This window comes from Coregonus clupeaformis, chromosome 7 (assembly GCF_020615455.1).
Source record: "Coregonus clupeaformis isolate EN_2021a chromosome 7, ASM2061545v1, whole genome shotgun sequence".
NCBI lineage: Eukaryota > Metazoa > Chordata > Actinopteri > Salmoniformes > Salmonidae > Coregonus > Coregonus clupeaformis.
Window position 1 is genome coordinate 37,027,999 of NC_059198.1, and position 13,935 is coordinate 37,041,933.

The window sequence follows — 13,935 nt, forward strand, 5'->3', positions numbered from 1 at the left end:
AAACAGTAATCACAGAGGGATAAAACAGTAATCACGGAGGGATAAAACAGTAATCACGGAGGGATAAAACAGTAATCACTGAGGGAAATCCCAGTGGTCTTGTTACATTCCACTATTAATGTCTGACACAGATACAACTAATAGAAACTGTGTGTGTCTGGTAATGGTCTTTGTTGTATATTGCCTGTTAATGCATCCATAATATCCCCTTTGCTTTCCCTGAAAAATACTCCACTGCCTTCTCCAGAGTATGATGAAGATTGAACATGTTCTCATCCTTTATGTTTAGGTCACAGTGATCCAGAGCGGTTGTCGTGACCAGTTACCTTAGGGATCACTTAGCAACGGTCCTCCTGACTTCTGCAGTCATAGTAACAGTCAGATACCATCTACTGACCACTGTGTGTGCATGCATGGGGTGCGTGTGCAAGTGTGTCTCTGCAGTGGAGAAGTGTGTCTCTGCAGTGGAGAAGTGTGTCTCTGCAGGGGAGAAGTGTGTCTCAGTTGGAACTAGGTCCCCCACCTGCTGTCCGGTGTTTTAAGCTCTCTATTCTCACCTCTAAACATCCTTCATGCTCTCTCTCCCTGCTTCTCTTTCTCACTTTTCCTGTCCTGAATCGTATCGTCTCTTTTTGTGACCTCTCTCTCTCTCCCCCTTGCTCTCTCTCCCCCTTGCTCTCTCTCCCCCTTGCTCTCTTTCCCCCTTGCTCTCTCTCCCCCTTGCTCTCTCTCCCCCTTGCTCTCTCTCCCCCTTGCTCTCTCTCCCCCCTTGCCTCTCTCCCCCCTTGCTTTCTCTCCCCCCTTGCTCTCTCTCCCCCCTTGCTCTCTCTCCCCCCTTGCTCTCTCTGAACATTAAGCTGGTCCTGGCGAGTCTCCGTCATACCTCTCTCTGTCCCTCTCTCTCTTCCTATCTCTCGCTATCCCCCATCTCTCTGTCCCTCTCTCTCTTCCTCTCTCTCTGTCCCCCATCTCTCCCCCATCTCTGCAAGCTGCATTGGGGTCTACAGAGAACATAGCCCTGCTGGTAGGGTTTTAAAATAGAGTCCATCTGATCACACTAGAAGGATGGGGAAGCAGTTTTTTGAGGCGAAATGGCAACGGATGTCCATTAAAACCTAATGGGTAGTAATTACTCTTTCTCTCTCTCAAGCAGACACAACACACACACACACACACACACAACATACACACACACACACACACACACACAGTCCATCCCTCAGTCTGAGCACGTCCCTCACTGCCCAACACACTCATCTCTCTGAAATCCAATTCATCACTCATTTGCATAAGTCATTGTCTGTCAGTACGCAGGATGTCGTCAGTCCTGGGAAACACACATCCGACTGCCTCTCGCTGCCCGAAGTTTAGACACGCTAAAATTATTTATGTTTCATTTGGGTTTTGTCTTTGACTAATGATGATTGAGTGTGCGTACCACAGAATGTTATTGAGACTATGCGAGTTGTTGCTGTGTTTTGGGTTTGCTGAGTTTAGTGATTTTCCTTGCTATTATGTCGAATTATGAAAAAAATGCAATATGCTGGAGAGCAGCATTTGTTTCTGAGAGATAAATCCATATTTAGTTTCAATTTGTGTCATCGTTTGGGAAGAATACATAACATGCGTGAGACTAGAATATACTGTAGATCAGTGGTATTCAACTCTTACCCTACGAGGTCCGGAGCCTGCTGGTGTTCTGTTCTACCTGATAATTAATTGTACCCACCCGGTGTCCCAGATCTAAATCAGTCCCTGAATGAAAAAACACAGTGGAACTGGCTTCGAAGTCCAGAGTTGAGTTTCAGGGCTATAGATGATGAATGCTAACGTCAGGTGTTATGACTGCCAATAACACTGTTATGTCACACAAGTTATGAGAAAAGTAAAATAGTGTTTGGTTTCCAAGAGATAAATCCTACTTCATTGTGAGGAGTTGTATTTCCCTCAGAGCAGTATTTTAAGACCAAACCACATCATATTACAATGGTTGTCACCTAATGCATTACTGCATTATCACAGTGTGATAATGTCACAGATGAAAACAATCTTTACAAGCTTAGTAGGGAAATGGTACTTGTTATTGAACTCAGCATCAATTACAGCAAACGTTTGGCTCTGCTCGATGTGGACCAGAGGTATCTGCTGTCGATAAACACAAAGCCCTGGAATAGAAAACATTAATTTTCAGGTTTCCACAGTGAAAAGAGAACAGAGCAGGAAACGTAATAACACAACAGCTTTTTTAGTTGCCTCTGGTCTTTCTTGACAGATGCTGAAATGAAAATCAGTGTGTGCACAGTTGGCTCTCTCTAGAGTCATGCTGGATCGGACTATGTTGCTGTTTGTTTTAAATGATGGAGCAGCAGTCACAGAGTAGACAACATTATGATGGAGCGGCAGTCACAGAGTAGACAACATTATGATGGAGCGGCAGTCACAGAGTAGACAACATTATGATGGAGCGGCAGTCACAGAGTAGACAACATTATGATGGAGCGGCAGTCACAGAGTAGACAACATTATGATGGAGCGGCAGTCACAGAGTAGACAACATTATGATGGAGCGGCAGTCACAGAGTAGACAACATTATGATGGAGCAGCAGTCACAGAGTAGACAACATTATGATGGAGCGGCAGTCACAGAGTAGACAACATTATGATGGAGCGGCAGTCACAGAGTAGACAACATTATGATGGAGCGGCAGTCACAGAGTAGACAACATTATGATGGAGCGGCAGTCACAGAGTAGACAACATTATGATGGAGCGGCAGTCACAGAGTAGACAACATTATGATGGAGCGGCAGTCACAGAGTAGACAACATTATGATGGAGCGGCAGTCACAGAGTAGACAACATTATGATGGAGCGGCAGTCACAGAGTAGACAACATTATGATGGAGCGGCAGTCACAGAGTAAACAACATTATGATGGAGCGGCAGTCACAGAGTAGACAACATTATGATGGAGCGGCAGTCACAGAGTAGACAACATTATGATGGAGCGGCAGTCACAGAGTAGACAACATTTCCCCATCCACTTCAGTCTGAGAACTTAGACTTGTGTCCTCCTCGTAGAGGTTTGATAAAGGGCATACAAGGCCAGCGGTTGAGTAACAGGAGAAAACTGCAGGCCTTAATCACCAAATCAATGGGAGAGATTGACACCATCTAACAATCAATATCCCCCATATGCACCTACTGTATTGGGTTGGAGTTTGTACAGTTGCACACCTCTGGTACCCCCCTGAAAAACCTGAGAGAAACCAACTACATCCCCCACGCTGCTTCACTCTCCACTTCCACCTAATGAGTCATTACCATCCACACACATCTTTCTGCATAATTTATATCATTTTTAACTAGGCATCTCTATCATAGCACTCTCCTCCAGTCCTCTCTAGCGCCTGGCTGGCTCGCTCTCTCTCTGTCTGATCTATTCTGATTACCTCTCTGCTTCTTCGCCTCTCACTGCAACTGTAATTTAAAACGTACCTTACTGATGATCCGCGGGGCTCTCTGTCTTCACGTGAGAGGATGCTAATAGGCTAGGTAAATAATGGGTGGGCGAAGAGTAATACGCTCAGCAGCGACACCGTCATTCAGGAGGTGTGGCTTTGTCAAAGACAAGGCCAAACTTAATGAAGGTTTTCCCCCCTTGTTTATTACACACTGAGTGAGTTTGGTGACATTTATCAAGCTTAAGTGTGTGTGTGTGTGTGTTGTGTGTGTGTGTTGTGTGTGTGTGTGTTGTGTGTGTGTGTTGTGTTGTGTGTGTGTGTTGTGTTGTCTGTGTGTTGTGTTGTGTGTGTTGTGTTGTGTGTGTGTGTTTTGTTGTCTGTGTTGTGTGTGTGTGTTGTGTTGTGTTGTGTGTGTGTGTGTGTAGCATGTGTGTGTGTGCGTGTAATGTATGTGCATGTAATGTGTGTAATGTGTGTAGTGTGTGTGGAGTGTGTACTGTGGAGTGTGGAGTGTGTAGTGTGGAGGACACCCCTTCAAATGAGTGGATTCGGCTATTTCAGCCACACCCGTTGCTGACAGGTGTATGAAATTGAGCGCACAGTCATGCAATCTCCATAGACAAACATCGGCAGTAGAATGGCCCGTACTGAAGAGCTCAGTGACTGTCAACGTGGCACCATCATAGGATGCCACCTTTCCAACAAGGCAGTTCGTCAAATTTCTGCCCTTCTAAAGCTGACCCGGTCAACTATAAGTGCTGTTATTGTGAAGTGGAAACATCTAGGAGCAACAACGGCTCAGCCGCGAAGTGGTAGGCCACACAAGCTCACAGAACGGGACCACTGAAGCGTGTACCATGTAAAAATCATAATTCCTCGGTTGCAACACTCACTACCGAGTTCCAAACTTCCTCTGGAAGCAACGTCAGCACAATAACTGTTCGTCGGGAGCTTCAAGAAATGGGTTTCCATGGCCGAGCAGCTGCACACAAGCCTAAGATCACCATGCGCAATGCCAAGCGTCAGCTGGAGTGGTGTAAAGCTTTGGGATGAATTGTAACGCCGACTGCGAGCCAGGCCTAATCGCCCAACATCATTGCCTGACCTCACTAATGCTCTTGTGGCTGAATGGAAGCAAGTCCCCGCAGCAATGTTCCAACATCTAGTGGAAAGTCTTCCCAGAAGAGTGGAGGCTGTTATAGCAGCAAAGGGGGGACAAACTCCATATTAATGCCCATGATTTTGGAATTAGATGTTTGACGAGCAGGTGTCCACATACTTTTGTAGTGTATCTACCATGTAGTGTATCTACCTCAATGACCTCGTACCCCTGCACATGGACTCGGTACTGGTACCCCTGCACATGGACTCGGTACTGGTACCCCTGCACATGGACACGGTACTGGTACCCCTGCACATGGACTCGGTACTGGTACCCCTGCACATGGACTCGGTACTGGTACCCCTGCACATGGACACGGTACTGGTACCCCTGCACATGGACACGGTACTGGTACCCCTGCACATGGACACGGTACTGGTACCCCTGCACATGGACTCGGTACTGGTACCCCTGCACATGGACACGGTACTGGTACCCCTGCACATGGACTCGGTACTGGTGCCCCTGCACATGGACTCGGTACTGGTACCCCTGCACATGGACACGGTACTGGTACCCCTGCACATGGACTCGGTACTGGTACCCCTGCACATGGACTCTGTACTGGTACCCCTGCACATGGACACAGTACTGGTACCCCTGCACATGGACTCAGTTCTGGTACACCTGCACATGGACTCAGTTCTGGTACCCTTGCACATGGACTCAGTACTGGTAACAGCCAAGTTATCGTTTCTCATTGTGTATTTATTCCTTGTGTTATTATTATTCTATTGGTTATATTGTTTCTCTCTCTGCTTTGTCGTTACGGCCCGTAAGTAGGCATTTAACTGCTAGTCTACAGCTGTTGTTTACCAAGCACGTGACAAATTCAATTCGATTGTGACATAGGGGGTCAAATCTGAATTCCTTGACGTGCATAAAGGGGTACTCCAGGGTTCGATTCTGGGGTCACTATTGTTTATGCTGTATATAAATAATATTGGAAATACTGTGAAAACATGCTGATGAGACAGTATTGTACTCTGTTGCACCATCTGTAAATAAAGCCTTTTGACACACGCAGGCTGATTTCCAAGCGCTACAGAAGTCACTTTTGGATCGTAAGTTAGTACTTAACGCAAACAAAACAAAATCCATGCTATTTCCTAAGTCCCATAACTTACACTTAAGTGACCTTGACATTACTAGGCTGAACGGAACACAAATTGAACGAGTTCCCTCTTATAAATATTTTGGTATCTGGCTAGATGATGAATTGGCGTTTAAAACGCATGTTACTGAGCTGGTAAAGAAATGTAAGATCAAAATGTTATTATTTTACAGAAATAGAGCACGTCTGTCGTTTGATAACAGAAAGAAGTTCTCTGCCACTTTTATGTCTGTTTCAGATTACAGGGACATAATCTACAGCTCCCACAGGGACATAATCTACAGCTTCCACAGGGACATAATCTACAGCTTCCACAGGGACATAATCTACAGCTTCCACAGGGACATAATCTACACCTTCCACAGGGACATAATCTACACCTTCCACAGGGACATAATCTACAGCTTCCACAGGGACATAATCTACACCTTCCACAGGGACATAATCTACAGCTTCCACAGGGACATAATCTACAGCTTCCACAGGGACATAATCTACACCTTCCACAGGGACATAATCTACAGCTCCCACAGGGACATAATCTACACCTTCCACAGGGACATAATCTACAGCTTCCACAGGGACATAATCTACAGCTTCCACAGGGACATAATCTACACCTTCCACAGGGACATAATCTACACCTTCCACAGGGACATAATCTACAGCTTCCACAGGGACATAATCTACAGCTTCCACAGGGACATAATCTACAGCTTCCACAGGGACATAATCTACAGCTCCCACAGGGACATAATCTACAGCTTCCACAGGGACATAATCTACAGCTTCCACAGGGACATAATCTACACCTTCCACAGGGACATAATCTACAGCTTCCACAGGGACATAATCTACACCTTCCACACCTCTAGATGGTGTTTTCCACTGCGCCCTTAGATTCATTACCTTAGATTCATTACCTTAGATTCATTACCTTAGATTCATTACCGTTAGATTCATTACCGTTAGATTCATTACCTTAGATTCATTACCGTTAGATTCATTACCGGTGATCATTTTAGAACTCACCATTGTGTATTGTATCAAAAAAGTGGGTTGGGCCTCTCTGTATGTAAGAAGAGAGCAGCATTCCCATTTATTTATTTACTAAGCGCTCCGGCAGAAACGTCCGATGTATCTGACAACCCTGGTCAAGGTCACAACAATAGAATCCAGTACGAGAGCACCAGATTGGATAGTGCTAGAGGTTCCAAGGGTGGCTTCTGATTTAGGGAGGAGCTGCTTTTAGTTTTTATGTTCTACAGATGTGGAATGTGTTGCAGGGGAGGCTCAGGGTGGAATGTGTTGCAGGGGAGGCTCAGGATTGAATGTGTTGCAGGGGAGGCTCAGGGTTGAATGTGTTGCTGGGGAGGCTCAGGGTTGAATGTGTTGCAGGGGAAGCTCAGGGTTGAATGTGTTGCAGGGGAGGCTCAGGGTTGAATGTGTTGCAGGGGAGGCTCAGGGTTGAATGTGTTGCAGGGGAGGCTCAGGGTTGAATGTGTTGCAGGGGAGGCTCAGGGTTGAATGTGTTGCAGGGGAGGCTCAGGGTTGAATGTGTTGCAGGGGAGGCTCAGGGTTGAATGTGTTGCAGGGGAGGCTCAGGGTTGAATGTGTTGCAGGGGAGGCTCAGGGTTGAATGTGTTGCAGGGGAGGCTCAGGGTTGAATGTGTTGCAGGGGAGGCTCATGGTTGAATGTGTTGCAGGGGAGGCTCAGGGTTGAATGTGTTGCAGGGGAGGCTCAGGGTTGAATGCCTGCTGCCCTTTTGGGAATGTAAAACAGTGGAATGCTGCAAGTGAAGATTGTTTTTGTTTTGTATTATCATGTTTTGTAATTTAGTATTTTATTGTGTTTTGTATTGATGTGTTTGTTCGTACTGCGCAGGGGCTCATTTGAAAAAGAGACTTGGTCTCAATATGACAACGTGTTAAAATAAAGGTTAATAAAAAATATACTTTATGTTCGTATTCTTATTTTTTACTATTTCTTATTGTTGTTGCATTGTCGAGAAGGAACCTGTAAGTAAGCATTTCGTTGGATGATGTATACCATGCGTAACCCATGCATACGACTAATAAAACTAGAAAAACTTGAAACTTGGGTGGGAGGCCTATAGCGGAAATCCTTCAATTAACTAACCGCCGACTACAGCTTCATCTAGTGAGGAAAGTCACGTTGAACGATTAAATTATTCTTAAATTAATACACAATCATCCCTAATCAATCAAAACTCATAATCTTTGATTGTTATCTCTGAATGGGTTTCATCTGGTCTTGTACCCGTGCCAAGATAAGTTTCACCCACCAGATCTTCATACAGTATTATCATCATACTGTGAGCATCAGAAATACATCAGAGACCGTTCAAGCTGACAACTTGGATGGAAAATTACTGAGGATAATAGCGGACGATTTTGCCCCTCTTATTTGCCATATCTTCAATCTAAGCCTACTAGAAAGTGTGTGCCCTCAGGCATGGAGGGAAGCAAAAGTCATTCCGCTACCCAAGACTAGTAAAGCCCCCTTTACGGGCTCAAATAGCCGACCAATCAGCCTGTTACCAACCCTTAGTAAAGTTTTGGGAAAAATTGTGTTTGACCAGATACAATGCTATTTTACTATAAACAAATTGACAACAGACTTTCAGCACGCTTATAGGGAAGGATATTCAACAAGCACAGCACTTACACAAATGACTGATGATTGGCTGAGAGAAATTGATGTCTGCTGCTGGAATAACGTATGGGTTATGGCTTTACACCCCCTGCTATATTGTGGAAAAATTGTCCTGTCTAACAGAACACAGAGGGTTCTTTAATGGAAGCCTCTCCAACATAATCCAGGTAGAATCAGGAATTCCCCAGGGCAGCTGTCTAGGCCACTTACTTTTCTCAATCTTTACTAATGACATGCCACTGGCTTTGAGTAAAGCCAGTGTGTCTATGTATGCGGATGACTCAACACTATACACGTCAGCTACTACAGCAAGTGAAATCCCTGCAACACTTAACAAAGACCTGCAGTTAGTTTCAGAATGGGTGGCAAAGAATAAGTTAGAAAAAAAACTAAAAGCATCGTATATGGGACAAATTATTCACTAAACCTCAACTAAATCTTGTAATAAATGATGTGGAAATTGAGCAGGTTTAGGTGACTAAACTGCTTGGAATAACATGTTGATAAAACAGTAGCTAAAATGGGGAGAAGTCTGTCCATAATAAAGTGCTGCTCTGCCTTTTTAACAACACTATCAACATTTACATTTACATCATTTAGCAGACGCTCTTATCCAGAGCGACTTACAAATTGGTGCATTCAACTTATGATAGCCAGTGGGACAACCACTTTTTATTTTTTATTTTTATGGGGTGTGGGGGAAGAAGGATTACTTTTATACTATTCCAGGTATTCCTTAAAGAGGTAGGGTTTCAAGTGTCTCCGGAAGGTGGTCAGTGACTCCGCTGTCCTGGCGTCGTGGGGGAGCAAGCCAGGTCCTACAGGCCCTAGTTTTATCGCACCTGGACTACTGTTCAGTCGTGTGGTCAGGTGCCACAAAGAGGGACCTCGCAAAAATTACAATTGGCTAAGAACAGGGCAGCACGGCTGGCCCTTAAATGTACACGGGGAGCTAACATTAATAATATGCATGTAAATCTCTCCTGGCTCTAAGTGGAGGAGAGATTGACTTCATCACTACTTATTTTTGTAAGAAGTGTTGACATGCTGAATGCACCGAGGTGTCTGTTTAAACTACTAGCACACAGCTCGGACACTCATGCATACCCCACAAGACATGCCACCAGAGGTCTCTTCACAATCTCCAAGTCCAGAACAGACTATGGGAGGCGCACAGTACTATATAGAGCCATGACTACATCAAACTCTATTCCACATCAGGTAACTGCTGCAAGCAGTAGAATCAGATTTAAAAAACAGATAAAAATATACCTTATGGGACAGGGGGTACTGTGAAGAGACACACACACACAGGCACAGACACACATAAGACACGCACTCTACACACACGTACACATGGATTTTGTGTTGTAGATATGTGGTAGTAGAGTAGTGGCCTGAGGACACACTAGGATGAGAAAATTTTAAATGTGTAACATTTATTAACTCATGATTTAAGGCACAGTTTCACCTAGCTTTCATTTAGTCTCCCAGGGATAGCTACAGTACTGATTTCATGGTGTGAATACGCTGCAGGACTCCAGAGTCAAACAGAGTTGTGTGAGTAGTAAAACAGGTGTGTGTTTAGTCTTGCATAAAACTACAATAAAACAACTATAGTACTTGAAAGTTTGAAAAATCAGTGGTAAGTTGATGAAGTTCATGGTCAGGTCCTGTGAGGCAAAAGGAACAGCATGCAACCCAATCCATATGGTCAGTTTATGTGTTGCTGAAAGGAAATTTACATTTACATTTTAGTCATTTAGCAGACGCTCTTATCCAGAACGACTTACATGAGCAATTAGGGTTAAGTGCCTTGCTTAAGGGCACAGACAGATTTTTCACCTAGTCGGCTCGGGGATTAGAACCAGCGACCTTTCGGTTACTGGCACCACGCTCTTACCCACTAAGCTACCTGCCAACTAAAATTATATGGACCTTTTCTGTCAGCGACATAAGAGACAGTGCCTTCAGAAAGTATTCATACCCCTTGACTTATTCCACATTTTGTTGTGTTACAGCCTGAATTCAAAATGGATTCAATATTATAATTGTTTCTCACCCATCTACACACAATACTCCATAATAACAAAGTAAAAACATGTTTTTAGAAATGTTTGCTAATTTTTGTTGAAAATGAATTCACACTCCTGAGTCAGTATATGTTAGAATCCCCTTTGGCAGTGATTACAGCTGTTTCTGGGTAAGTCTCTAAGAGATTTGCACACCTGGATTGTACAATATTTGCCCATTATTCTTGTCAATATTCTTCAAGCGCTGTCAAATTGGTTGTTGATCATTGCTAGACAACCGTTTTCAGGTCTTGCCTTAGATTTTCAAGCAGATTTAAGTCAAAACTGTAACTCGGCCACTCTGGAAGATTCACTGTCTTCTTGGTAAGCAACTCCAGTGTAGATTTGGCATTATGTTTTAGGTTATTGCACTACTGAATAGTTATGTCATCATCATCTTTTTATTGTTTTACAAATGTTATAATTTTTCTTCCACTTTGACATTACATAGTATTTTGTGTAGATCGTGGACAAAAAAAAAAAGACAATTAAATACATTTTAATCCCAACTTGTAACACAACAAAATGTGGAAAAAGTCAAGGGGTGTGAATACTTTCTGAGGTAACTGTATATTGAAGATTCATCCACTCAGCCCCATATGTCCTGTAGATAGCGTTTCTCCTCCCTGAGTCCGGCCAGTCTATTCATGGCGTCCAGTTTATCCAGCTGAAGCTCTGCTGATACAATCTCTATCAGGGTGTCATTCACATCTTTAGCCATGTTCTTAGCATCACTGTGGGAGCAAAGTAAGGTAGTCAGTAAAACCAGTGATCCACATCCACTAAAATAATGAACTCAATCGACCATATTATTCCATTGTTTCCCTATTAACATCAACCATCAACCATCATCATCACCACCATCATCAAAGCTGAGCTCACCCGCAGACGTAGAGGCATCCATTCTCCTTGAGGAGGTTGTTGATGATGTCTTTGGCATGGCGGAGAAGGTTGTGTTGGACGTATCTGGGTCCCATCTCGATCTCTGTTTCTGTCCCCTCCCGAGTGTCCTGCGAGAAACACACTTTCAGATGGGTGAGGGTTCCATTGGCCACAAAACCCTGCAGCTCCTCTCTGAGAGAAGGAAAAGAGAAAGAAAGAGAGAGAGTTATTTACACACTGTACCTTCAATAGGAGTTATTTACACACTGTACCTTCAATAGGAGTTATTTACACACTGTACCTTCAATAGGAGTTATTTACACACTGTACCTTCAATAGGAGTTATTTACACACTGTACCTTCAATAGGAGTTATTTACACACTGTAGCTTTAATAGGAGTTATTTACACACTGTAGCTTTAATAGGAGTTATTTACACACTGTAGCTTTAATAGGAGTTATTTACACACTGTACCTTCAATAGGAGTTATTTACACATAGCTTTAAATGATAGTTATTTCCAAAATAACAAGTTTAAAAAAAGTTTCCATCCCAGCAGTGTACAAGCCTACACATAAAAACACAGGCTAACTGATATATCTTATTTAGCTCAAGAGAAATGGAAAAATATAGATTTCATAAGAAAGGTGGAGTACCTCTTATAAGCATCTTTTTACAATCAATCCACCTAGCCTTGCTGCTTGCCGTAACCGAGGAAGAGCTCGGATTTGTTATTTTGAAAAGTTTGTCGTTTTGAAAGTGTATTGGGAAGTTCTTTGTAGCTAGCTAACTTTTTAGTTTGGATCCCGCGACACAGTTGGCATCAGTTGCTGGGATTGCTAGTCTCTGTCCAGTGATCCTGCCGACCAAGGACGGGTCTGAGGAGCTATTTGGCGTTGCAGCTAGCCTAGCTGCTAGCTAGCAGCATATCAAGCTAGCGGGGTTTTCTTGAGGGCTTGAACGCAGCCCGCGATGCAGTTAGCCATTGTGGCTGGGATCCCTGCTGTTTGTTGTTATCAATCTTCCCTGTGACCTGCCCTATCTGGAACTGCGAGGAGTAACAGCGTAACCTACGTTGCTAGCTACCATGACACCGTTGAGGACAGTGGTGTGTCTCTATCACACATGAAGGATCTTTTAAACGAACAAAAATAGTTCTACAAGCAGTTGTTACAACAAGAAAATAGCTTCAAGTGCTTTGTCGAAATACTGGTGTTTTCGACTAATAAAAGAATGGACGACCTGACCAGAGAGATCCAGGACCTAAAGAACAGTTTGCAGTTCTCCCAGGTTCAGCTCGATGAGTTGAAACAGAAGAACGGCAAGATTACAGCAATCTGTAAGTCATTGAGAGAGGACATCAGTTCTGTCTGTGAATCCATGATAACAATGACGGATAAATCAGACTGTCTCGAGGGACAGTCAAGGCGGAACAACATAGTGGTGGACAGAATTGCAGAAACTCCACATGGGACCTGGACGGAGTCTGAGGACAAAGTGAGGGAAATTATCTCTGAGAAATTGAAGATGGACCACAGGAAGATTGAGGTGGAGCGCGCCCACAGGACTGGAAAACCTACCACCGGCCCAGGTGACAGGCCCAGGCCGATAGTGGTCAAGTTCCTGAGGTTCAAGGACAAGGTAGCGGTTCTGGGGTTCTGGAAAGAGCCAAGAGCTTGAGAGGAACGTATATCTTCCTCAACGAGGACTATCCTGAAGCTGTGCGACAGAAGAGGGAAGAACTTATCCCAGCCATGAAAGCTACCAGAGCGTGTGGGGACATTGCTTACATCCGCTATGACAGGCTCATTGTCCACCCTCCCTCCCAAAAGCCTGGAACGGATGAGAGAGCCAAGCCTATGGGTTCGTAGCTTCAACCCCGCAGCACACACACACACACACACACACACACACACATACACACCAATTGATTAATGGACTGCTGAGTGTATATATTTTTCTCTTGCCTTGTTTGCTCTTTTCCATATTATGTCTATCTCTGAGAAGCTACCCTGGAAAGAGCTGAAAATAGCCCATATTAATATACAGTGGGGAGAACAAGTATTTGATACACTGCCGATTTTGCAGGTTTTCCTACTTACAAAGCATGTAGAGGTCTGTAATTTTTATCATAGGTACACTTCAACTGTGAGAGACGGAATCTAAAACAAAAATCCAGAAAATCACATTGTATGATTTTTAAGTAATTCATTTGCATTTTATTGCATGACATAAGTATTTGATCACCTACCAACCAGTAAGAATTCTGGCTCTCACAGACCTGTTAATTTTTCTTTAAGATGCCCTCATGTTCTCCACTCATTACCTGTATTAACTGCACATGTTTGAACTCGTTACCTGTATAAAATACACCTGTCCACACACAATCAAACAGACTTCAACCTCTCCACAATGGCCAAGACCAGAGAGCTGTGTAAGGACATCAGGGATAGAATTGTAGACCTGCACAAGGCTGGGATGGGCTACAGGACAATAGACAAGCAGCTTGGTGAGAAGGCAACAACTGTTGGCGCAATTATTAGAAAATGGAAGAAGTTCAAGA

General features: G+C 43.9%; 1 protein-coding gene across 5 annotated transcripts in view; it reads right to left on the reverse strand.

Moving 5' to 3' along the window:
- Positions 1 to 10,974: 10,974 nt before the first annotated feature.
- The window catches only part of mtrr (5-methyltetrahydrofolate-homocysteine methyltransferase reductase), a 32,902-nt gene continuing 29,941 nt past the window's right edge, over positions 10,975 to 13,935 (reverse strand). For 4 of the 5 annotated variants that reach the window (XM_041880223.2, XM_041880222.2, XM_041880224.2 and 1 more), the window contains exons 14-15: positions 11,373 to 11,564; positions 10,975 to 11,224 (exon numbers count right to left, since the gene is read on the reverse strand). In XM_041880223.2, the coding sequence (XP_041736157.2) occupies positions 11,080 to 11,224; positions 11,373 to 11,564 (337 nt within the window). In that variant the 3' untranslated portion in view covers positions 10,975 to 11,079. The remainder of the gene's footprint in view (positions 11,225 to 11,372; positions 11,565 to 13,935) is intronic. The other variant, XM_041880226.2, reaches the window with a different exon arrangement.